This window comes from Gambusia affinis, linkage group LG15 (assembly GCF_019740435.1).
Source record: "Gambusia affinis linkage group LG15, SWU_Gaff_1.0, whole genome shotgun sequence".
Taxonomy (NCBI): domain Eukaryota; kingdom Metazoa; phylum Chordata; class Actinopteri; order Cyprinodontiformes; family Poeciliidae; genus Gambusia; species Gambusia affinis.
Genome location: NC_057882.1, coordinates 12,069,778 through 12,094,700, shown reverse-complemented (window position 1 = coordinate 12,094,700; position 24,923 = coordinate 12,069,778). Strand labels below are relative to the sequence as shown.

Sequence of the window (24,923 nt, the reverse complement as noted above, 5' to 3'; positions counted from 1 at the left end):
TTTCAAAATTTAATTTGAATTTCCCCCCCAAAATGACATGTTTAGCTTATGAGCAAAACCTCATCAAAATACTTTTAGAACTGAAAGAAGGTAGCTAAAATCACTATTTATGCTAATTTAAGACCCACATAGATAATCTGGATGTTAAGATTTTAAAGATAAATTATTAAATTTAAAACTTTCTGTGACTTTAAGGAATCTCTGAGTCATGTTTTACCATAACATGCCCTTAAAGTCCCATATTAAACCAATATGGAAGCCCACTTTTGCCTGAACATCCTTTCCCAGGATGACAGGAAAACCTTCACAATGGGACCAGAAGTATTTGTTACTTCAAAAAAAAAGAAAAAAAAAAAGTATTTGTTACTTCAAGGCTGGTCAATTGTTTTTCACCAAACTTAAAAAAAAAAAAGACTTCCGCTTATGAAAAGTGAGGATAAATTATTTGTTCCTTGAATCTGTCTCTGTAATCGGATTGATCTGATCTGATTATGTAATTCTGTATGATGTTTGCCGTAAGATGCCATTTGTTCTGAACTGCAGTTGAATCATTGTGAAGAAAAAAAAAAAACTATATGTATTTTTGAACTTAATTTTGAAAGAGCCCGTACCGGAAGTCACGTGCTCTTTCGCATTTTGTTGCACTAGTATGTGCGCTGCCACACATTCTTGCATGTGTTTTTCATGTTTGCGTGGCCAGGCTTGCTCTCTGTACTATGAGTGCAACATTATCACTGGAGGAAAGTGAAACTCCCCCATTCCTATTTCGTTTCTACTTACAAGAATGCCAAACATCCCGAGTAACTGATCTCTAACAGCATGAGTTTTGTTTTAGTGAACAAGCAGACAAGCCCATCCTAAACCAGCTCTTTAAAGATTTACAGAGGGCTCTCATCACATTTCCACCCCTTTATGCTGTCCCATGTTCGGCCGATGGGAGGGACTAAACGAGTGCATCACCTCAACTACGGGGTGACATGTTCACACTGGCTGGAAAACGATGAAATAATGGTGTAAATGCGCAGACTTTGACACAAATGTTTGGAGTGTGGAAGTGGACTGGGCTGCGGCTGTAATTAAACACGAGTAAGTATATTTTTAGGCATGGGCAAATTTCGCTTCATTACGTTGTCGCAGTGATGTAACGGTAGGTCTGACAGCAGATTTTCTTTTTTACACCCTGGGGTATGACAACAAAAATAGTTTTCATTTTTCACGCGTTCTTGTAGACGGATGTTAAGTTTATGGCGGACTACGTGGTAAGAAGCCGAGGGATGGGTGGAGACGAGAGAAAGCTAGCTCACATCCTTTCTGTGCCAGAATAACCTTGACATGAACGTCTAAATCGCTTTCAGCTTATTTTATTCTACTTATTTAATCTTTCAAGCAGATTTGTTTGCACTTTACAAAACTGTCTGACGGATTCCAAAACTTCAGTCACTTCTAATCACTTCTCGTCAGAAACAAAAAGGTTTTTCCCCTAAGTGCTTTTGTGATGTTTTAAAGTGACAGTGACACAAGTTGCAAAAAAAACAAAAAAAAAAAAACGGCAAAGTGCATTTAAAACTGATTCCTGGTAAGATCTGACCGTGTGTTGTTGTTTTAGTCATGATGGAATTTATGATAAATGTTTATTAGCTTCCCCACCAGGTGGCATTTATTTTCCTCAATTTATTGATAGAAAAGTCCAGGCTTAAAAGTACAAATCTGCCACTAGTCCCTTAAGATATTCCAGCATCCCAGATAATATGTATGTTTGAAATGTTTGATTGGAAGATGAAACATGCAACGGAATATAATCTTGTATGTGTCTGAAGCTTTAGTTAAGAATTAACCATCAAGCTGAGAAACCTGTTTGAGTCTTGAGTCCTGTGTTGTCAGTTTCACCTGTGACCACACCCAGTTTTTATGTTGCAAGAAGTGCCAGCCTTTGCATTGGTTGGTGGTAGAAACAAGATTAAAACAGTCTTAAAATGTCAACATGTTGCTTTGTTTTTCAGCTTACAAGTGCATTCATCTGATTTAGCGAAGTTACCTTTTCTGATGTTATAAAGAAACATATTTCAACAAGCATGCAGAACAATCTGATCTGGCATTCAGCCTGTGAAATTTCCTCTTGACTGATCGAAAAACAGACAAGATAATTCCATGTCTGTCTGATGATTAAATTCACTCTCACTGTTTAGGGCTGAACCAGTGACCTTTATGCGCTTTTAGAGTGTAGACTCAAAAGAAGACCATCATTAACAATAAATAATCGTGTTTATTGTTAACTTTCTTGACCAAAACATAACGTTTTTAGCAGAAGACATCACAGTACCCTGCTGGAACTTTTCCACGTATTATCACAATCGCAAAACCTTTATGTGTTTTTGGGGGGGGGGGCTTATCAATATTTAATGTGCTCAACAAGCACAGAGCAGTAAAAAACCATAAAGTGGTAGATAAAAAGGATATATATTTTTGTAAAACGATATGCAATCAGAAATTGTAAAAGTGCAGCAAGTATTCATCCGTCTGTACTGTCAGATCAGTAAATAAAATACAATCTGTGTGAACATTAGTGAACAAACATGAACGGACACTTTTCTTTTTTATCCATCTTTGGGTTTGAAATTGGGGTGACGGTTTTAGGAGTTTGTCCTCTAGCTGGTGGGTTGCAGCCGTTTGTCTCGGCCATTGTGTTCTTGCGCAAGACATTTTACCTGCCCCGCCTGCTGGTGGTGGTCAGAGGCTCCGATGGGGCCCGGTCAGACCGCCGCAGGGCTACTATGAAGCTTAACACCATCAGGATGTGGATAACTAAAGTTTGAAGTACTTTGGAGTCCTCTGAACTAGATAAACCGCTCTGCAATTTACCGTTGACCACTCGGAAGAACAGGAGAAGAATGCTTAACATTTAAGTTAGCTATGTTGTACTTAAATAATGACATTATTATTACATGATTATTAGATTTTACATTTAGTTTGAAAGAAGCTAGTGAGATAACTCTTTCTGGTTAGTAGATTATTAAAACTTCAAAGTCTTCTAATTGTCTTTTTCATTTAATAAATAATTGGAAAACAAATTCTAATCAAACATGCAGCTTTTTTCAAGCACTGTCCCATCTGTGAAACATTGGATTTCATCAGCTGGGTGACATGAGGGTCTTGTGATTATCTTACACAAGAGGGGAAGTGATCATTTGGAAGAAAAAAAAAACAAAATCTGATCTGTTCATGTTGTAGCTCTTCAGATCTTGTAAATGCTTCACACAATCGCAGATGGTGTTCCCACTGTCACTTCCTGTCTGCCATCCAGCCTCTTGTGTGTTTGTTTTCTCTCACATGTAATATTTAACCTCATTTCACATGGAAGAGCTGTGACATAGTCACACATTTCCTGGAAAAGTGTTTGGATTTACTGCAGATGTGATTCAGCTATATCTCAACCGCAACTCTCAGTACCTCTTTTATTGTCTCAGATATAAACACACATGAGTGCACGCACATCCGCCTTTCCAGTTGCCCTGTTTCCCAGGAAACAGCCATTCAGAGACATCTACCCACACACCACATACACGGCCCCACACACTGCCTTATTTTCTTACTGGTAGCTGCGTCCTTCATGTCTCATGTCGTATTGTTGCTCACTAGGTAGACGTATGAAGAGCTTCACGTTTTTTGGCTTTCAAAATTAAGTCCTTCCTTCCCATTTCAATAATCATGGTACAGATTTGGGCTGTTTTGTGTTTTTTTTCTTATCTCCTTCCTCTGTGATTATAAGCGCTCTATGATCCTGTTTGCTGATAATTAACCCAATTATTCAGACGTTGTCACTGCGTCACTCGGCTGTGTGCATCTTGTTTGGCAACAGAAAGTGTTAGTTCTGTGCTTGCTTGTGGTAGGGGTCTGATTGTTGCCTAAGGGAGAACAGAAACAGCTAGCGACGCCTCCAAATTGTGATATGAACCAGGCCTCAGAAATTGCCAGCCTAAGGACCTCACAATTTCTGAGAGTGAAAACTGTGTTTTGTTTCGTTATGTTTTTTATTTTTTTTCTTCATGGCAGTAGCATAATTTCAGCCTGAAAACAGAAAAATAAAATTTTTGTTTTTCATTTTATTTAGTCAGTTTGGGGAAAATACGACTTCTTTGGCCTGAGGAGTGCAAACATTACACAGCATGGTCATCCAATTGTTTTTGGAAACTCTGCGGGACGAGAAACATAAGAGAACATGTCGTTCAAAAAGACAAGACGTCTGTTGATAATGGCTACAAAAAACCAGTTTCTTTCTTATGAAGCTTAAAAGAACTGAAATTGTGATAAATTAGTTTATGTTACTGTCGTTGGAAAGATATCAGTGAGGAGCATTTTAAAGGAGGCAAAAAGAAAAGTTGAATTGTGATATTACTGTATTCACCCAGAAGGTAAAGAGGAATTTATTTTTAGTGTTTTATACTAGACATGAGCCTATATGAGATTCCCCAGTTGGAAAAACATGAGCAGAAATAGCAGTTTCCTGGTTTCACTGTAATTAAAACAAAAGTTATACAACACGTCCCAGTTTATTATATTTATTACATCAAACTCACAATGATCCCTACCTACAAAAGCTTCACCTTAATAAAAATGATGGGTTGCAATTTTTTTTTTTTCTACAGCATTGACCAGAAATATTAGTTGAATTTTCTCATTGCATAATTTGGTTCCCAGGACATTTACATACAAGTGTGGGCAATTTTGCTGAAAAGTTTGTGGTTTTAAATTTTTTGCGAATAACAACCTTGTTTGCCTGCACATAATACATGATAATAAGGAAAACAAAAATAAAACCAATAAACATATCAGTAATAATAGCAGTTCTAACAATAGCAGTAATCTAATTAGAATAATAATAATCTTATTTTTTATTATACAAAAGTAAAATTGATGTGAACTGTATTTCATGATGACTATTATTAATGAGAACAATAGTAATAGTGGTGAAAGTCCAATAGCAATACTCTAACAATATTGCTAATAATGGTGAAATGAATAAAAATGATGTCTGGCTGAAACAGCTGATTATTGGAAGGTTATGCTTAGCAACAGGTTTGGGAGGGGCTGCACTGTGTTATTCTTTCCACATAGCTTGAAAAACTGTGGTTACGTTTCAACTTTTTGCACAGCTTTACTAAGGCTATTTTTATTCTTTTGATCAAAACTGACATCAATTTTATTATAAATTTGCTGCATTTAAACGCCAGAAACTTTGGCCTCCAAAATTTAACCAGCACAAAGAGTCTGATCTTGTTTTGGTCTTTCTGTTTAATCTGTGATGTCAAATTTTTTGGATAATATTTATTTTCTTTCTCGTAAGGCAGCTGGATCTTTCTACGAAAGCGCCATGGCCAGTCCAGATGATGAGATCGAGCCTGCAGCTGTGTGCTCAGCTGTACCGCACCTCAACAAGAGACGCTTCTCGAGCGACCGCTGTGACCTGAAACTAGTTGAACTGGACAGCCTCCTAAAAAACACCGGTAGGTTAAAAATATAACTGATAAAAGATTTAATGTATAAGCTGGCTTGTTGCTTGACATCAACCCTTTTAGTAACGTTTTTCTTCCAATTATCTATATTCTAGAGGGCCGACCTTTTACAATAATTCATCGTCTGACTGAAATTAAAGAAATGGATCTACCTTACTTAATGCCTGGTACTCCTATTACATGCAACGTGAACAACACAGAGAAACACACTAGTCGATCAAAGGTAAATATATAAAAAAAAATTTTTGAATATCCAGCTAATAAATATTTTCTTTGGTAAAATGCAACTCAAACAGAAAGGAAGCACACAAATTTATTTTTAACATTACACTCATATGCAAGGTGATAGAAACATGGTGTAGAAAAGACCTTGAAATAAGAAATGTCTTTTTAATGTTGTATGTCATTTAAAAGTACATTCATATGATTCAAAAGCATTTGGTTCTTAAGAAATTATGTATCCAAAATGGAAAAGCTTTGTCTAAAAAGAAAAATGAACTCCATGATTAAATGTGTAGGTGAAGAATCTGTTGCACCAATAACTAGAAGCTTTCAGGATGATACTTTCCCTCATTGTCGGATCTAAAGTATAGAACATTACTTCAGTTTATTGAAGTAATGCAAACCTTACTTTCTGCATAAGTATTTTGTCCTCTTACACTGTACGGGTTTGAACTTTGACTTGACCATTTCGATGTATTCTGTACTTTTTGAGCCATTCTGTTGTTGAGTTGTGGCTGTGTTGGAGATCACTGTCCTCTTAATGTTTTGATTTTAACCCAGATATTATTGCCTATTAGACAGATTTGGCTTAAAAATGTTTTGATAACACAAATTTATTGTTGATTCAGTCGCTTGAAAGTTTTCTTCCTAAGCTCCATAAGACATGGTGTGTTAAATAAATGCGCATGATTTCACTATGAGAAATGTATGCGTTGCATGTATATGTTTTGTTTACATGTTGAAGTGTAAACAGTAGCTAACAGTTTAAGCTCTTATGACAATGCAGATCAGAAATGCTAAACAATTTAATACAATTTTATATTTTTTTATGGATACAAACCTTACTTTAAATGAATATTCGGTGTTCTCTCTTTTTTGGTCCCTTCTTTGGTATTTAATGTTTGTTTTTTTTATGGCTAATTAATCTGGTTCACATAATTTGAATAATCTGCCCCCCCCAGGTGCGTGTACGAAACCTGTACACGGTGAAGTTAACTCATGGACCCTTTCACTGGGTAGTAAAGCGGAAATACAAGCACTTTCAGGAGCTTCACAGAGACCTTTACAAACACAAGATGATGCTTCACTTTATGCCCACTAGAAGGTCGGTGTCTCGACTGACCTGCAAATCAGCCTCTTACTCAGGGGGACGTGTGTTTGAAATCTGAGTTCTGTACTGCTTTGAGATTTTAATATTGGATCTCTCAAGCACAGGTTACTTTGAATATTCAAACTCTGTTTTTTTTTTTTTTTTGCAAAGGAATGAGAAGGAAAGGCAGCAGCTGAGGGTAATGTCAGAGGAAATGCCCAGCCTACAGGGGACAGAACGCGCCAGAGGAGCCTCAAGCAAAACGGTACCCAGGATTCAGGATCCTCTAAAGGCTTCTTGATTTAACTTTAGTCTCTTGCAAAAAAAAAAAAAAAACCCAAAAAAACTAGAAAAATGATGCTTTTAGTCACATTTTTGAGATTCGATGATACACAAGTTGACACTGTTTTGATAAAGTGGATTATAAAGGCAAGAGGTTGCACTGGATTTAATTTTTAAACATACAAGAGAAAATTGGTCTGAATCGAACAACAGGAAAACTGTGCTTCCTTTTCTTTTCACTTAAGAATTTTGTTTAGTTTTAATATGAAATTTAAATATAACTCACTGAGGATGGTGGTTGTAACATGACAAGATATAGAAAAAATATTCAAATTGGCTACGTATTGCAAGGTAATGTCATTCTCATACATTCTTACAAAAAAATATTCTTGGGGAGGAATAATCTGATCACATGTCAACTGGTACTTAACTCTCTTTTCAACGCAGAAATACCTTGAAGAGTACCTGAACGATCTGCTGGAGAACAGATTCTGCAGAAATGACCGCAGCATGGTAAATTTCTAAAACATCTTTTTTCTTAAAAGTTTTGTCGGCTCAATTAGACTTTATTTGACGATTGACGAAAACAGGCCGCCCCATTGCCGTGCCAAAGCATCTTATTTTTTATGTATTCAGTGGACGTTGCACAGTCTACAGTCAAATTTCATCATTACATTCCTGTTGTCTTTTTCAGATTGAATTCCTCTCCGTCGGCGCCCTCTCCTTTGTCACTGATCTGGGACCAAAAGGGCTGTAAGTAAAGAAAATGTTTGAATGAAACAGAGACTCTTACGAAGATGACTGGACGATAAAGGCTCACTGTGACGTGCGTGTGGATTCCTTTCAGGGAGGGACCGATCATTAAGAGGTCGGGCGGTCATCGCGTTCTGGGTCTGAACTGCATCGGCCACCATCGGGTGTGTTTTCGCTGGTCGCACCGTTGGCTGGTCGTCAAAGACTCTTTCCTTTTGTATATGAGCCGAGACAACAATGAAATCAACTTTGTGCTGCTTTTTGACCCCGAGTTTGAGGTGAAAGTAGATAGAGCCGAGACTGGAACAGAATACGGAGTCTGCATTAAGAACTTCACACGGTGTGTCAGATTTTCTTTTTTATTGTGTTTAGATCTTATTGTATTTTTGCTCATTTTACTACACTTCTGGGTTTTTGTAACCAGGGATTTGATCATCAAGTGCAGAAGCTACAGACAAAGCCAATGGTGGACTCATGAAATCAAGCAGCTGGCTCACTCTTGTGACTTTCTGAAAGTCCACCGTTTCCAAGGCTTTGCTCCACCGCGAGAAGACACTCTTACCAAATGGTCAGTTCCCTGATCCACACATGACTCCAACAATCGCAGTTAACTTCAGTCATTCCTTTCAATTATTTATTATAGTTCATTGGCTTTCATTTAAGGTATGTGAATGGGAAAGATTACTTTGCAGACCTGGCTGATGCCCTTGAACAAGCAAAGCAGGAGATTTTCATCACAGATTGGTGGTAAGAGAATAAACAGATTTATATACTCCATCAACCTGTGCAAAATTTACCATTTTTAAAACCACAAACTTTCTTTTGTTTTATTGGGATTAGGTGTTGTGGACTAACCCAACATAGTACATAGTTGTGAAGTGGACAGAAAGTGATAGATGTTTTTTTTTTCTTCAATATTTTATGATAAAGCAAAAATATTCTCTCTATACTCTGATAATCCTAAGTAAAGTTAATTGCATTGCTAGTTAGCAAACAAAGTTTTGACCAGGGCTCTTTCTGCATGTCGTCCCTGTTCACTCCATGGACTCTGATATTTTCCCACTGTTAAGGTATTGATTGGGACAAATTGCCCTTTGGTATGAGTGTGTGCAACAAAACACAAAAAAAAGCAGCATGAAAAAGCAGGTTAAGCATCTGTCATCAGAAAAATGAGAAAATAAGAATAAATAAAATACGGCGCAGCTTCTAGTTTATTGGCACCTCCACATTAAGCATGGAGAGTATTATTTAAAGAGGCACTCACGTGACCTATGATAACCATCCATCGAAAATGACTGTAAGGGCAGAATAAATGTAGGAGATGCATATATTTACAACTCAGGTGGAAAAATCTGTTGACAAGACAACTATTAGTTTTGCCATAAATCAAACCTTTTTGTAACAGAGTACAGAGAAGAAACCTATTGCTGAAAGAAAACCAATAGAGGTTCTGCTGGCAGTTTGCCACTTGCCACGTAGTGACAAATGGAAGAAGGTTCTTCAGTCGTAAAAGAATAAAACTTACACTGCTCACCACCCTAAACAAACTCTCTCTAGGGTGAAACATGGAAGTGGCAGGAACAGGGAATGTGTTGATGGAATGATGAATGAACCTCAAAACAGATCAATTCAGAGACAAAACCTCCTAGAGGCTATAAAAGACTTGAGCCTGGTGCAGAGGTTCACCTTCCTAAGGTGGCTTAGATTAAAAACATGTGTAAGAGTGATCAAGTCAGTCAAACGGAGTCTAAACCTAGATTTATTTCTAGATCTGTGACAACAGCTGAAACTTTATATGTATGATTAATGTCAGGAAATGTTGAAAATCAACAGAGAAAGGTCTTTGGATGTGAAACACTGGTACCAACACACGCCTAGATTCTTATAGCTACAGTTTAGCATCACAATGTGGTCCCACAAAGATACTGACTCAGGTGTTGGAGTCATTAATAAGGTATATTAAGATCATATATTTTGTGCAATGCCTTCTGTCTTTAATATTTTGTCATTCTCGGTAAGGTTAATGTCGATTTAGGTTAGCTTTATTGTGAAATTCAGGTTTTTATTTTGAAAGCGTTACTTCCTGTTGAGCCAGCAGAAGGACGCAGAATCTGCTAATGTTATGGTTACCCTGTTGTCATAACATTGGCTATGTACTGACACCACAGGTTTTTTTTCTTTTCTTTTTTTTTTTTAAATATACAAAACCAGACTCTTTTACTTTGCATTTAAGCACAGCCTCAAGTGGTTTTCCACTTTAAAATTTCCAGTAGAATACCTTAAGGCTTTCAGTTGTCACATGACAAAAAGAAGAAAAGTTGAAAGTGCCTTTTGAAGGCACTGTATTATAAAAGTTACATTTCCATGGTCATTAGCATACAGAATGATTTTTCTGATTTTTAATCTCTATTAGGCTGAGCCCGGAAATTTTCCTAAAGAGACCTGCCACTGATAACCACTGGAGACTGGATGAGATACTAAAACGGAAAGCAGTAGGGATTCGTTCTCTTTTAATGAAACACTAAATTGTTTTTTAAATTTTAAACTCAGTTGTTTTTGTTTCCAAACCATATTGCCTCGTTTATCTGTAGGGAGAAGGAGTCAAGGTTTGTGTCCTGCTTTACAAGGAGGTGGAGATGGCACTTGGCATCAATAGTGACTACAGCAAACGGACTCTGATGAACATGCACCCAAACATCAAGGTCTGTGATCTTCTGGAGTAAAACTGCTTTGCAGAGTTACATTTGTTTGTTGTGCTCGACTAACAGTTAGATCTCCTGTAATCCATCAGGTGATGCGACATCCAGACCACGTTTCATCTGCGGTGGTCTTGTGGGCTCACCATGAGAAGATGGTTGCCATTGACCAGACGGTGGCGTTTGTTGGGGGACTTGACCTGGCGTTTGGGAGATGGGATGACAGAGAGTATCGACTGGCCGACCTGGGTCAGGCAGAGGTGTTAAACGGGGGCACGGGGGAACATCCAAACAAAGATGCAACTGTAAGGATGTGCCCTGTTGGCGTTGTTAATTGGTGTGCTGTGCGTTTGTTTACTGTCATTTGTGTGGCCAGAGTCCTAAAACCGTGACTCTGTTAAACAGGACAATGGTGTGGCTGATGGCCACAATGCACATAACCAAACAAAACAGGATCCAACTAATCTGGCTGGTAACACTAAACTGTGGCTTGGCAAGGACTATAGCAACTTCATCAAGAAAGACTGGACCCTTCTGGACAGGCCATTTGAAGGTATTGAAAACCTCTTTTGGTATATGTGAAAGAGTTTACTCAATTTATTGAGCTCTCTTGTGACGTAAGAATAAGACACTTTTTCCACTGTTAATGTGGCAGATTCTGTATATTTCAACTGAAAAATAAATTAATAATGGTAAAAAAGAAATTAAATAGCAGACACCCTCTTAAGCTAAAACTTTGTTAAAGCACATTACACATGAAAGATAGAGCGATGAAGGTACCAGGAAGACCGGCATAAAGGAGAGACATTCTCTTTAAAATCTATAGAGCTGAGCTGTGCTCCTCTGTCCTGTTTGGATTTTTTATTCTTTTCCATTTTAGGTTGATCGTTTCACCAGATTGAACAAGTGAGCATTCACATTTAAATCAAATAGGTGGCTTAGTAAAACGACCAGCATGGCGAGAAGCTGTGACGAATCACAATAATGATGAAGATGTAAACAAGGTGCAATGAAACATGTTGAGGCTGTTTGGAAATTAATTCAGTTGTGCATAGGGTACATCATCATGACACACTTTGCTTAATCCAGTCTAGATCCAATTATCAGTTCATTTCTATCAACTGATTACTTGGTGAAATATTTGCTTTTCCTTGTGTGTATGTGTCTTATTTTGTTTCCCGCTATCAACCAATCAAGCTAGACCTTATTGATATTTTGCAGGAAGACTTAGGAAGTAAAAGCTACCCGGTCTTATTCTATTTTTTTAAGAGGGAGCAATTTGTAAGGTAGGATTTGAGAGGTCTTTATGGGCGACATTTGGTTTATGTTATTTACCAGTCGATGGCGGTGATTCTACATTAAGCTGCCATTAAACAAGAAGGAGAACCAATCGCAGTCCCTAGAAGATAGCGTCACACATGAGCGTGTAGAGTTTTAGTTCCTTAAAGCTACAGTATGTAACTTTTACAAAAATATGTTTGTCATATTCGTGATAGTGTAATATGAGACAGATAATTTGTGAAAAGATTGAGCTCCTCCACCTCCTCTCAGTGTTACTACTGTCATCTGAACAAATCCACCACTCCTGGTCAAAAACAACCAACCAGAGCCAGGAGGAGTGTCTTAGCGTCGCCAATAAATCTTACGTATGCACTGCTAAATATGCTAATGGCAGAGAAACAACTTGCCATTTATCCTGTGTGATCAGTGGCCTTGCTAACTAGCTTGAGCGTTTATGGCAGCCTCTGTTGTGGCGAACCTGCTGTAGCGTAGCTGAGGGAACGGAGGAGGATGAGAGCAGCACATACACAAGGGTGATTGACAGTGCATGGTCTGACATGCAAACCAGTTGCATGTCAGACCATGAGGATACTGGTGTCATCATGACAGTTAAGAAGTTAAGTCCACTCTAAAAATGTCAAGCGCATTTGAGCTAGAAGATTTTTATTTTTTCAGACAACATTGACCGCACTAAAGTTCCTCGCATGCCTTGGCGTGACCTGGCTACAGCTATGCATGGCAAAGCTGCCAGGGACGTTGCCAGGCACTTCATCCAGCGCTGGAACTTTACTAAGGTAAGGTTTTAATGCTTATATTATTAACGTTTTGAGTTTTATGAACATGTTGAGGGTGCACAATGCCTACTACTACAGATATTTAAGAGGGAGGACATATAACAGATGCTTTAGGGGATTGAAGTCATGTTATGAATGGACTTTCACTGTTAAAGTATGTTTTTATGTTTTAGATAAAAAGAGCAAAAGTAATTTTCTCAGTAAACTTTACTGTGTAATTCTTCTCTGATTTTGAATCCATGCATTCAATCATTATGCCTTCCTCAGATTTTCAAGGTCAAGTACAAGGATAACTTCTACCCCTACCTTCTCCCCAAGTCTCACACTGGGGCAGACTTGTTGCCATTTATTGTTCCTGGATCCCAGAAAGCCAAAGTTCAGGTAGTTGGTTACACAGATACACACGCACACACACATGCATGCACACCTTGTATGTCTTTCTGTTTTCACAGGAACTTTGCATTGACTTCCATACATTTTTCATTCATTTCTATAGACTAACCCTAAACCCACATGCCTAACCCTACATCTAACCTAAACTCAATTCACACCTTAGTGTTAATCCTAAATCCTAACCCAAGAGCAGCACTAACTGCTCCTTATGGGGCCCGGGCTTTGGGCCCCATAAGGAGCAGTCAGTTCCCACAGAATAGCTTAGTGAGCCATTTCACTTTGTTGTTTTCGCTGCTTTGACAGTTCAATAAAACATCTTGAAAACATGTTTGAATTGACATTCAGTGGAAGGTGGCTTCTTTTCATACCAGATAAAGTAATGTATGTATGGAATTACCAGAACTGCAGCAATATCGAGGAATGAAATGACCAACACCTGCTAAAAGTCTTGTTCTCTGTTGCTGCACTCTGAATAAAGTAGAGAGACCTTCAAAGAAAATCTAGTTTCCTTTTAAACAGCTTAATATACCTCTGCCCCTCCTCTGACTTCAGTTTTAAATACCTCATTCATATCAAAAAAGGCTAACTAGGAGAGTTATTTTCAAAGTAACAACTTTTACACCAATGTTGTGGCCTGTATGACTTGTAAGCGCCTAAATATAATCGGGTCAGTAACATGAAAAACATCTTCAGATCACCAGTCAGGGTTGGTGGTTTCAGAGCTTTTATGCAAACATTGAGTAAACTAAATAAAGACTGCTCTGTTGTCCTAATAAATCTCTGAATTTAGTTGTGGATTGCATCTCTCATTCAGAATGATAGCAGCAGAACAAATGCCTCACTAATTAGACAGTACCAAAGATGGGCCTGACATAAACCAGACTTTCTTGGTCCAATACAACAGAGAAAGTTCCCAGAGGCTTTACTTCAGACGGTAGAGTAGAATTTCTCTGAATGCTAGAAAGCGATACCACATTACAGAGGATGTAAACGGTGTTGCATATTATAATTTAAGAAGATTGGTGATGTTGGTGTGCTGTGAGACAGGCCATTGAAACTGAGCTTGAATGTCCCTCTTGACATTGTCTCCAGATTAGATTTACACAGGAAATCAGACGGATAACCTTCCAACAAAGAGACACTGTTCTGGCTTCTGAAACACAGCATTTCAGTGTTCACGGTTCTTACGCTGTGACAGATGGTGGAACAAAAGTAAAGCCTGTAGAGCGAAATTACTTCCAGCATTTTTGTACTCGTCTGCAAAGCACTATCGAAGAGTGGGAAAGAGAGTAGAAGCATCTTATTTCCAACAGGAATCTTTAAAAAAGTGGGTTTAGATCTAGCATTGGAGAAGAGGACTTCTAGCATTATTAGCAATAATGCTAGAAGTGCAAAGCAATCATGACAACATTAGTGTGGAAGCAAGCTGACTAGCACAGACCTGCTGCATTAAATGGCTTGTTTAAAATTGTCTAGATATTGAGCATTGGGCATATACGTTCAGAAAGCATTAGCTGCTGATGTGTTTACGTTCTTTTATTCCAGTGTGGGCGGTGGTCTGTAACTGTAACCCTTGTGGCCCCATTATGTTGTTGTTTTCCTGCTTGCTATTGTGGCTGCATTATTCAGGTTTCAAGGCTCTCTGGTTTCATTTGATGTTGCTGTTGGCGCAGGTGTGCTGCTGTTCACTCCACAAGCCAAGCATCCTTAAAATTAGTGGAAGTAATATTGGATTATCTTTGTTCCATTTAGGTTTGCTTTATTTGCAAAAACAAAACATTCATCTATTGGAAGTGTTCATCTTCTTTTGTAATAAACCAAAGTAAAAGTATGAGTTTGATTCAGAACATTTCCTTCCCTCCCACTCTGTTTTTTGCATGTATTGTATATCATAGACATTCACTATAAGATGTTGTCCTCATACTTGATCAATTGTCCTGGAAGAATTGATAACTCTGGGAATTTGTGTGTGTTATTTCCTCAGGTGCTGCGCTCTTCTGAACGTTGGTCAACGGGAAGCTGTGAGAATTCGATCCTTCAGGCTTACATACACACCATTGAGAACAGCGAGCACTACATCTACATTGAGGTAAGACAGCAGCATTTATTTATTTATTTATTAGTTATATTATTTAGTTACATTTCAAAATCATTGCATCTCTAAATAGTTTTATTTCGGTCACGGTAGACCTGGCCTTGCTTCAGATGTTCATTTATTTTTATTTGACATTGCTCATGCTGCCTTTCTTTAAGGTGATCACACATAAATTAATATTATCACCATTTTTATTTGTGGAGTTACAAATGGGGTGCTTTATGAGATATGTGTCTAAAACACATTTTATTTCACTTTGACAGATTTGGTGCCTAATTGAGGTTTCGGGAATGCTCTTTGCCAGCTTCCTACCTGCTTTTGCCCTCGCCTCATACAGAGTCACCATCTGCCTTGTCTCTGCCCTTAGAACCAGTTCTTCATCAGCTGTGCAGAGGACAAGGTCGTCCACAATAAGATCGGGGATGCAATTGTAGATCGAATCCTGCGAGCACACAGGTGGGCTTTCTCTGACAAGAGAAGTGCAAACTGTGATTTATTCATGTTTTATTGGCACAATTATGTAGAGCCAATTTATAAAAGTTTAGGTTAATTAAACTTGTGCTTCAGCTAATAGAAGATTTGATGTAAGAGTTTTGTTTATCACTTATTCAGCTCATCACTGAAATAATCAAAAACAATTTTTTGGCCGTTATGAAGATATATTAAAGGTCTGTGCCGTCAATCAGTCCAGATGTAGTTTTCCATCTATAGAACAACAAGTCAATGCAAGTTTTTCTCTGTTTGGCTTTTATACGTTATTTATTCAAGACTAACTCTACCTGTTAAACCAGTTCCTTGTGTGTTAAAGCCTCTGGTTACACATCACATAAGAGATGAGGCAATTATTAGAGTTCTTTTGATTACATCCCGTTTAAATTTTTAAATTAAATTCCACTTTTAAAAAGTGTTTATGTGGCTGCAAAACATTTGAGTTGCATATAAGGAGTCCTGCAGGTTTTATTTAAATTAAAACAACAATGAAACTGGAAGAGTGGTGCAAAGTTCTGGAGAAGACCATTGCTAGTCACACTTCATGTCAGAATGCATCATAGCCATGATAGTCATAATCTGTGTCAAATACTTACAATTAAAACCCTTTAAACTTGAATGCTTCAGGATCTATGTCAAAATCTGTCAAACGTCATTCATTTGTCATCCTTTTTTCTATATCCACCTGATTGATCCTTTGGCCTCATGCAATCGGCCCAAATGCATTCAAGCAGTGTATTTTTTTTGTTCTTTTGTACACTTTAAAAAGAAAAAAAACACCCACCACTGGATGTTAGTACCTTTAAAGTACAATCTGTGCAACTGGAACCAATCAGCCATTGTTTTTCCCTGCAGAGAGCAGAAGAAGTACAGGGTGTTTGTGGTGATTCCTTTGCTTCCCGGCTTCGAGGGAGACATTACCACTGGAGGTGGAAATGCAATTCAAGCCATTATGCACTTCACTTACAGGTGAGATCCTTCTCCTCGCATTATCATTCTACTCTCAGCCCACAGCACAGAAATAGCACAGGAAATGCACTTTTCACATCCTGTGGGAGACATTGAGACATATTTTCTTTTATGATAAAATTATTCAACATGTAACTGTATAGATTTATTTATCTTACTAACCCAAAAATGCTGAATTACATTTATAGTGTTTTGTTTGTGTAAGGACTATGTGCCGCGGAGATCACTCGATTCTGTCAAGGCTCAGCGAGGGTAAGTTTTTGATTGCCCATCTGCTTAGTTTATCATTTGAAATTCAATCTACTGACCTCCTGTTAAAACTCTTATCTTCTGCTTGTCTTTCTGTTCCTTTACTTGTCTCTGCACATCATTGTTCTTACATTTTTCTTGATTTCTTTTTACTTTAATTTCATAAGGAGCTCTCGTGTCTGTCTGAGTTGTTTCTAAACCTTCCCAGTAATATTTTCTGCAGTAAATAAAGTGATTGTGATCGGTTCCCCCAGTGAAGGACCAGTGGACTGAGTACATCACATTTTGTGGCCTCAGAACGCACTCCCAGCTCGCCGAGAAACTGGTCACAGAGCTGATTTATGTTCACAGCAAGGCACTCGTTGCTGATGACCGCCGCTATATAATTGGTGAGACACTGACGGCAAACTCATTCAAGGAATCCAGTCAGTTGTTAGAGAAATTATGTAAACTGCAAGTTTTTTGTATTTAATTTTGTTTTATCTCCTTAAATTCCTTAACTACCTCAAGGTAAAAAAACAACAAATGTAAAAAATAAAAAAATTACTCCTCCATTCATTCATGATATCTAATCTTTTATTATTATACCTTGTCGGACCAGAGACAAGGGAAGTAGCAAACTGCTGTTTGCCAAACAAAAACAAAAAGGATGTGCCAGATTTAATGTTTCATTGAAATCGTTTGTGTTTTTGCATATTAGAATTTGCCAGCCTTAAAGAGAAAAATGTTTGTAAAGGCACCCGTTAATCATGACTGAACACTAGAAAAGTTTAAAAATACATTGAACCAGTATTATTGCTTTTAAAATAACGCTTTAAGATATGTCATTTAAATGAACCTCTTTCTACGTGTGCTTCAGGATCAGCCAACATCAATGATCGCAGCATGCTGGGCAGCCGAGACAGTGAGCTGGCAGTGCTTGTGGAAGATCAAGAGAGGGTCCCATCCGTCATGGGAGGACAGGAATACGAGGCGGGACCGCTTGCGCTTGCTCTGCGCAAAGAGTGCTTCAGGTCAGGACAGAACATTGTTACTGAGATAACACCCTAGTAAGGACAATGGCTTTTTGTTTATTTGGAGTCTCAAGCTAACAAAACTGTCAGACGCTTAATATGCAGCGCCACGCAATACCTACGCAAGGATGAGTTTCCCAAGATCTTGCTGGGACATTATTCCTTTAACAATATGCTCTGACTTAATCACAAAACCCAGATTTTGGGCCTGATCAGCAGTTTTTCACTGGAGCTGGGTGCTGACTCTTTATTGTTCCTCTTTCTGTCAAAAAAAGAATTACTTTAGTTTAGTTTCTGTTCAGTTGAAGAAAGTTATGACACAACCATGCAATGATTTGTTTTGAGCATCTGCTCAGTGCCGGAATGGGTTCATAGTCATGTAGGGCCTCATAAATAAACAATGTGTACACAAAAGATTCTGCAGCACCCTATGCATTGCAGCAACACAAACTTTTTCAGCCGACCACAACAAACCACAAAACCCCAAACCACCCCTAAATACACTGAAATATGAACCCATTCAGTGTTATTTAACTCTGAATGGATGGAAGCGTCAAACCCAATGTTATGGTGGTGCAGGCAGTACAATAAAGCCCTATGGATTTTATAGTAATTCAGAGGGGGCCCCAGAAAATATTTGGGAACCATTGTTGTAATGTAAGATGACATGAAAATGTTCAAGGCTTACGAATACTTTTGCGAAAAGAAAAAAAGAAGCTTTGTACAGTGCCTTGAAAACTTTCTTTGATCAGCATTTTGTATTGTTCAAATGCACTCTGATGAACTTGCAAACAACATCTAAGTTCTGTGCTACAACAGGGTTCTAACGGGAGCAACTTCAGACCCCAGCATCAACATTGACGACCCAATCAGCGACTACTTCTTCTTCCTCACATGGAATGAAACGGCTAAACGTAACGCCATCATTTACGACAAGGTAGGATTGAACGCAAACGACGCATTACTACTGTTTGCCATCACTTTGCTATGTTCACACTGCAGCCTGAAGTGACCCAATTCCATTTTTTTTTTTTTTGTCAAATGCGACTTGTATGTGTTATCTTGTGTGAACAGCAAAAGACCTGAAAGTGTCCCGCATGCGCAGTAGAGGGCGCAATAACGTCACACATAGAGAGCGGGCTCAGTGTTTTACCAACCGCCATGAAGAAGTGCTCAGTGTTCGTGGAAGTAAACGTGGATGCTAATGGTGGAGCTAACGGTGTCACTGTAATAACTTAATCTTCTAGTTATTAGAACAACAATGAATACTTCTAGTCCGCCATGGTTGTTGTATCAAGATGTAGAATAGTGAAATTTTTGAGTGTCAACAACGTTCAGGTCAGATGAATGAGGCTTGGATGTTAGGTCACATTTGAAAAGATAAGTCGGATACATATCGGATATCCAAGTGGCCTGGGTCGCATTTGAAAAAAATCTGACCTGTGTTCTTCAAACTGTCATGAAAAGATCAGACACAGATCGCATTACGTCAAAAATATCGGAATTAGGTCACTTTGGGCTGCAGTGTGAACGCAACCTTAGTTTCATGTTTCTTACCTTTCTGTTCTATCCATTAGGTTTTCAGGTGCCTTCCCTGTAACAGTGTTCACAACTTGCTTCTGCTGAAGAACTACAGCTCTCAAGAACGCCTCTGCGACACAGACCCCGAGCAGGCAGCAGAGGAGCTGAAGGCCATCCGAGGGCTGCTGGTTCACTTTCCGTTGAAATTCCTGTGTGAGGAAAACCTGCAGCCTCCTCTGAACAGTAAAGAAGGGATTGCTCCTACAGACCTTTGGACATAACCACATGTCTGCCTAGATCAGGCCACTACAAAACTGCTACAATCGTTGCTAACCTGTAGTTAAATCCCAGCACACAAAACGAATTTTAACACCAGCTCCCACATTAAAACAGTTTATGGGTCAATCCTAAATCTAGTCTGACTCAAATTACTTAAATTTTATCATCTGTTAGAATAATAGACAAACCTGCACTGGCCAGTTTATTCATGATGCCTATCACGTAACTTCTATGAACCAACGGTAGATGCTATTGTAAACTCATATAAATGAATGTGTGTGACTCATTGGAGGACTGCAAGGTTGGACTGGTAATCAACCATCTCCCATGATCTGGGAACATAGTGTACATCTACGGGTGCAAGATTTGTATTTTATTTTTTTTTTTTGGTGGGTAGCTCTGTCTCTTCCTCTCTCCCGCGCTCTCACTCTCTCCCTCTGAGGCTTCACCTCTCACTGCAGTGCCAGGAAACCTGTCAGAACATTTGTGGTTGTTATGGTGACGGATATAAAGAGATGACTGGATCGCAGCTGAAATAAAGGCTCCATGGGGCAGAAAAGGAGAGCGCTGATAGGACGGATGGCTTACTAAATCGGGATGGTGCGCCAGGAAAAAAGAGAAAGCAATATTGCTGATCGAGGATGCGGTGACTAGTTACTTATGTGTCATTTTTATATCTAAATGTGAGAGAGAAAATATATTTAGCTTGTTCGTCGTTGAAATCTTGTTAAATTTTACTTTTTTTTTTTTTTACCTTTACATCCAAATGGACTGCCTGGAGTACAGCACACAACTTCCCACCCTCTGTTGGCATTCTGCAGCTACTTCCGTGTCGTGTCTAGGAGCCATGAAGAGTCTTGTGTGTCTACCTTATGTTGTATTTGCTCACAGGCATGAGGCATTTGTTGAAGTCCAGCTGAGAAGTTACATAATGTGTCTGACACACTTCTTTCTCCTCGAATGCTCAGATTGATCACTTGTTGACCAACATGCAAATCTCTTGCACTGGACTTTTTTTAAAAAATATATTTTGTTTCCTCATATGGGGAAAACCTATACTTACTGCACAACGCCTTGCAAAAATATTCATAACCTCTGACATTTGTCACATTGCTACATAGGATATTACATAATATTAGGATTTTATATGGTTTGTCAACACAAAGTAGAGGTTCTTTCATGAAAAGTAGGAACATTCTTTATTGTTAAAACATGTTTAGTCACTAAAAATGTGAAAGAACCCCCTTTACTGATATCCCTAAATAAAACTGAGTGCACCGACAACTAGCTTCAAAAATGAGCCGATTCGTAAATGTGAAAAGTTTTGCAAGGCGTCATGCATTAAGTGAGTGGCAGAAAACATAGATGTGTTTTGAAAAAAAAATCTGTTCTTCCCCTTTAAAATGTGTTCCTAATTAGATGCACACTTTTAAAACTGGAAGCTCATCGGGTTTTTAAATAAGAAATTAGTGTTATATCTCCAACGTTGTGAAAAAGTCTGCATTGTATTTGTTTTTGTGCATGTGTGTTCAAAGGGGGTAAACAGGATTCTCTAATATTAACAACACCATGTTGTTTTTCAAGTTAAATTGTACTAAACTGTCAGATAAGCCTAGGTAAAGTGCACTACTACTTGGTTTCAAACTGGTGTGATAAATATGACTGACGGATGCCTCGTGTGAACTCACTCTGCATAAAAGCTCCTTTTACACAGGAGCCAGAAAAAAACCATCTGTGTTTAGACACAGTACTCTCCTGGTCTCAAAAATAGTCACACTGTGAAGAAAAAAAAAAACCCACTCTGAATCTTTGCACAGTAGATGCTGGCATGTTTACTGGTTATTTTGCATAAGAAAAAAATAAATGTTTAAAGTGCTACACTTTGTGATGGGAAAGCAAAAATGCCTTTAACTGACCAACAAGTGATCTTATAATCATTCTGTTTCTATTAACCTAGGAACCTGTCTTAGGAACTCGTTTTTATGAATGTAATACTTGAGAAATATTTTTCATTGCATATTATCAAAATCTATATTTCCATTTTTAAAACCATTTTATATGTAGATTTGTAGACACAATAAATGAGACACTAACACTCGGTAGATATAATTTTGAAATTGTCTTCCTAACTACCTTTTTTACTCTGAGCTGTGCTGTTTTTCTTATTTCTTCATACTTGTTTTTAATTGAAGTTGGATCAATGTCTGCTCTCATTGTTTTGTAATCACTATAATCTTTTAAACCTCTATAATCTGAGATTTCACATTTATTTTAACCTGCAATAAAAAAAAAACATGTTAAATGTAATTGCTTGTTCACATTTATTAGTATACAATTATTTTATTATTTTTTTTATTTTATTTTTTACAATTTTTTAGATTGCAGTTGCTTCAAATTGATAGAAGTCTGGTAAGTAGTTGTTTACTTCAGCTTCTGTGACCAGTTTTATTTGAAAGTTATACCTAAGAAAGATGACCTCTTTCTGATGACCTCTAACTTTTAACAGAACCTCACCTTTATGATTCTGAACTATATCTTTAAATAAGTATGGGGTACACCGGGAAATATTCCTGTGACATGAAGCTGCTTAACAAGCACCTTGTACAGATGCAGAAAGGCATACCTTATTGACACAACTGTGCGTTCAGTTTCCCAACTTGTTAAAATTAATAATTTTATGTAGAAACTAATGAATAGCTGCCAACAGGTTTTACTTGCTAATTCCATCTTTGAGCTTCTCTGTGAATGGCGACAGTAAAAGATACAGGTTAGAGCTATAGAGTCTCAATTACGCATGTACCAGACTGTTCTCCTGAACTTTTTAGAGGTAAATCATGCATTATTTAAAAGACTGATGATCTGTTGAAAACAATGTAGGCAAATGTAGCAATCATAATCTGGGTCAATGACATCACAATAGGAACATGAAAACAGCTGACGGGATGGTATTAGTAAGATTTTTTGACAGACTGTGACAGATTTCCTGTCTAACTCCACTTGAGGAAATTCTGCAAGGGGCTGGTTTTCGCCAGGCTATGACAAACTCTAAGGTGTTCAAATTGTGTTTGATTTGAAAGAAATTTAACCTTCCATTTTTGAGCCAATAGCATTTGTACTTGATGTTTACTGGTGATTGATAATGGCAATAACTGTTCAGAACTCTTAAGTGGTACAGGTTTTTTTGTATTCCTGTTTAGTTTTTACCATTTAGTGCATATTCTCTGCTCGTCAAATAAGTAAAGACTGTTCCTTTTGGGAATCATTCGTTATTCCAGTACAGTGGCTTTACGTTACTTTACTTTTCCATTGTTCTTATTGTTGAACGATGGAAATAGCTTCTTACTGTTCAGATACAAAATTGGCATGGTTGTTATTTGTGTAATGTTTACTTAATTGTTTTACTAACAAATTTTTCTTTGCGATGAAAAACAACGTATGGGACAATACTTAAGATGTACAGAAGAAGGCCCATGTAGAGTTATTCTGTGATTATACTTCTACAGCTGCCTTATGTGACGTCACCAGAAACTTGTAAGTGTGGAAAGCTATTTTTAGGACAGTAGATTTTATCTTCATTTCCAACTAAATAAATAGAACAACTAGGACATGGAGTTCTAAGTGACAAAACGAAAGTCAATTTAACTGAATTACAAAGTCTGGTATGTTGCTTTAAATTGGTAGAGTTGGGTGAGTTCATCATACTTTACTTATTAATTGCCAAACACGAATAGCATATTAACTTTTTAGGGTGTGTTCAGGTGAGTTTGAATGAATGACTCCGACACGGCAGCTCAGAGTAGACATATCTGAGGTTAAGGTCCACTCTTACTTCTTTTTTTTTTTCATACAAATTTGTCCCTGCTGCAACTCCGTAGTCCCTTTCTGGAACAGAAAACACTTGAGGAGTGCAGTGTGCAGCCAATCGACATTACATTAAACGCTGGAAGTAGGAGGCTGGACTTAGGAGTCAAAACATGGCGAAATAACAAGTTTCGCAGGTAGAAGCTACGCCGTACCTGGCACCGTTGGACTGCAGTTTCGACAGAGCTGGACGCTGGAGGAGACGACAGTAACCTTTAAGTTTAGCGAACGGATTGCTGCAGTCTTTTAAGACATAGAGCCTGCCTGTGTTTTCCCCCGGAAGGTTGGCAGTGCTAGGCGCGACTGTCAACACAGAAAAAATATGGACTGAGAGGGAAAGTTTATCCTGGGAAAAAGCTCGCTAGCTCGGCTACGTTAGCTGCGGGTTGATTAAAGGCACACACCTGAGTCAGTACTCCGATTACTTTGCGGTCGGCTTGAAAAAGTGGGGGATTTCTTCTTCTAATTTTTTTTTTTTTAGTCGTCGTATAAAGTTTGACACGAAGAAGCAGTGGGAGCTGCGGGGTTTTTTTTTGTCTTTTAAGTCAAATTGTTCGGCTTGGATTTAACTGCAGTATTCCGTTCATGTAAGGCAGCCAGTGCCAGTTGGACGTTCGGTTCTGGTGCGGACGGATCCGGACGCCATCACATCACAGACGTTGCGTTCTTCTTAAAAACAACCACTGCGTTGAACAAGCACGCACATTTTTTACATTAATTGTCAGCACAATTAAATGTGCTCCTCCGTCAAAATCGGGTAGGAGTTTTTTTTAAAATTATTATTATTATTATTTTCTGTGCTTGCATAATTTTATCAGATATATTATTAATAGGAATGTTTTACAGCAGCAGAGACGCGGCGTCTTCTTGTCCAAATGAACGCAGCAAGGTGTTCAACAACACTGGAGGTGCGCTGCGTTTAAAACCAACCAGTTATTAGCTCGGTACTAATGGCCGGCTGAATTGGAACGGTGCCATTTTGTAAAAAAAATAATCTTATTTTACACTCGTTGTGTTTCAGTCAGAATTTCTAGCTGACATTTTTCTAAATCAGCTGCGGAAAACGTCACAGCTCTCGGCCGGAGTTGACGTGAGCTATCCTGCTGGGTGCGTCTGATGCAGCCTCTGGGATGGACTTGCTATATTAAAGGGTTCCGCATTGATATATAAAATCAGTTTTCCTTTATGATATCGATAGATTAGGCTCGTGGGCAGCCATTTATTTTTTTCCTGTCAAAGTTCTTCTTGTGCAATAAGTGGCTAACTTGTTAGCTAACGTCATAAGTTTGGCCAGCTATGTCTGAAAACGCCCCCACACGAAGCCTGGATGACATAGACCTCGCAGCTCTCAGGGTGAGTATTATTACTATCATTATTGCAATTATTGCAAGTAATTTAGTCTTGTTACAGTCGCACCCAAGATTCT

The 24,923-nt window shown here is 38.2% G+C and overlaps 2 protein-coding genes across 10 annotated transcripts in view; both read left to right on the top strand.

Annotated features, from left to right (window-relative positions):
• Positions 1–668: 668 nt before the first annotated feature.
• pld2 (phospholipase D2) lies at positions 669–20,825 on the top strand. 2 transcript variants are annotated; one of them, XM_044141336.1, is made up of 24 exons: positions 669–1,086; positions 5,342–5,501; positions 5,606–5,733; positions 6,695–6,837; positions 6,994–7,087; positions 7,552–7,617; positions 7,799–7,857; positions 7,952–8,197; positions 8,282–8,425; positions 8,521–8,604; positions 10,271–10,349; positions 10,449–10,559; positions 10,649–10,858; positions 10,959–11,106; positions 12,510–12,628; positions 12,896–13,009; positions 15,006–15,110; positions 15,484–15,572; positions 16,461–16,574; positions 16,780–16,826; positions 17,078–17,212; positions 17,683–17,836; positions 18,656–18,773; positions 19,414–20,825. In XM_044141336.1, exons 2-24 carry the CDS (start codon positions 5,369–5,371, stop codon positions 19,636–19,638), a joined length of 2,865 nt encoding a protein of 954 aa, XP_043997271.1. In that variant the 5' UTR covers positions 669–1,086; positions 5,342–5,368; the 3' UTR covers positions 19,639–20,825. The 2 variants fall into 2 exon arrangements, with proteins under 2 accessions (XP_043997271.1, XP_043997272.1); XM_044141337.1 differs by having other exon boundaries at positions 684–1,086; positions 5,346–5,501.
• Positions 20,826–23,464: 2,639 nt separating this feature from the next.
• Positions 23,465–24,923, top strand: part of mink1 (misshapen-like kinase 1) — a 35,181-nt gene continuing 33,722 nt past the window's right edge. Inside the window, exon 1 of one of the 8 annotated variants that reach the window (XM_044141328.1) lies at positions 23,465–24,850. In XM_044141328.1, coding sequence (XP_043997263.1) covers positions 24,794–24,850 — 57 coding nt within the window. In that variant the 5' untranslated portion in view covers positions 23,465–24,793. The remainder of the gene's footprint in view (positions 24,851–24,923) is intronic. The other 7 variants (XM_044141329.1, XM_044141330.1, XM_044141331.1 and 4 more) reach the window with 7 other exon arrangements.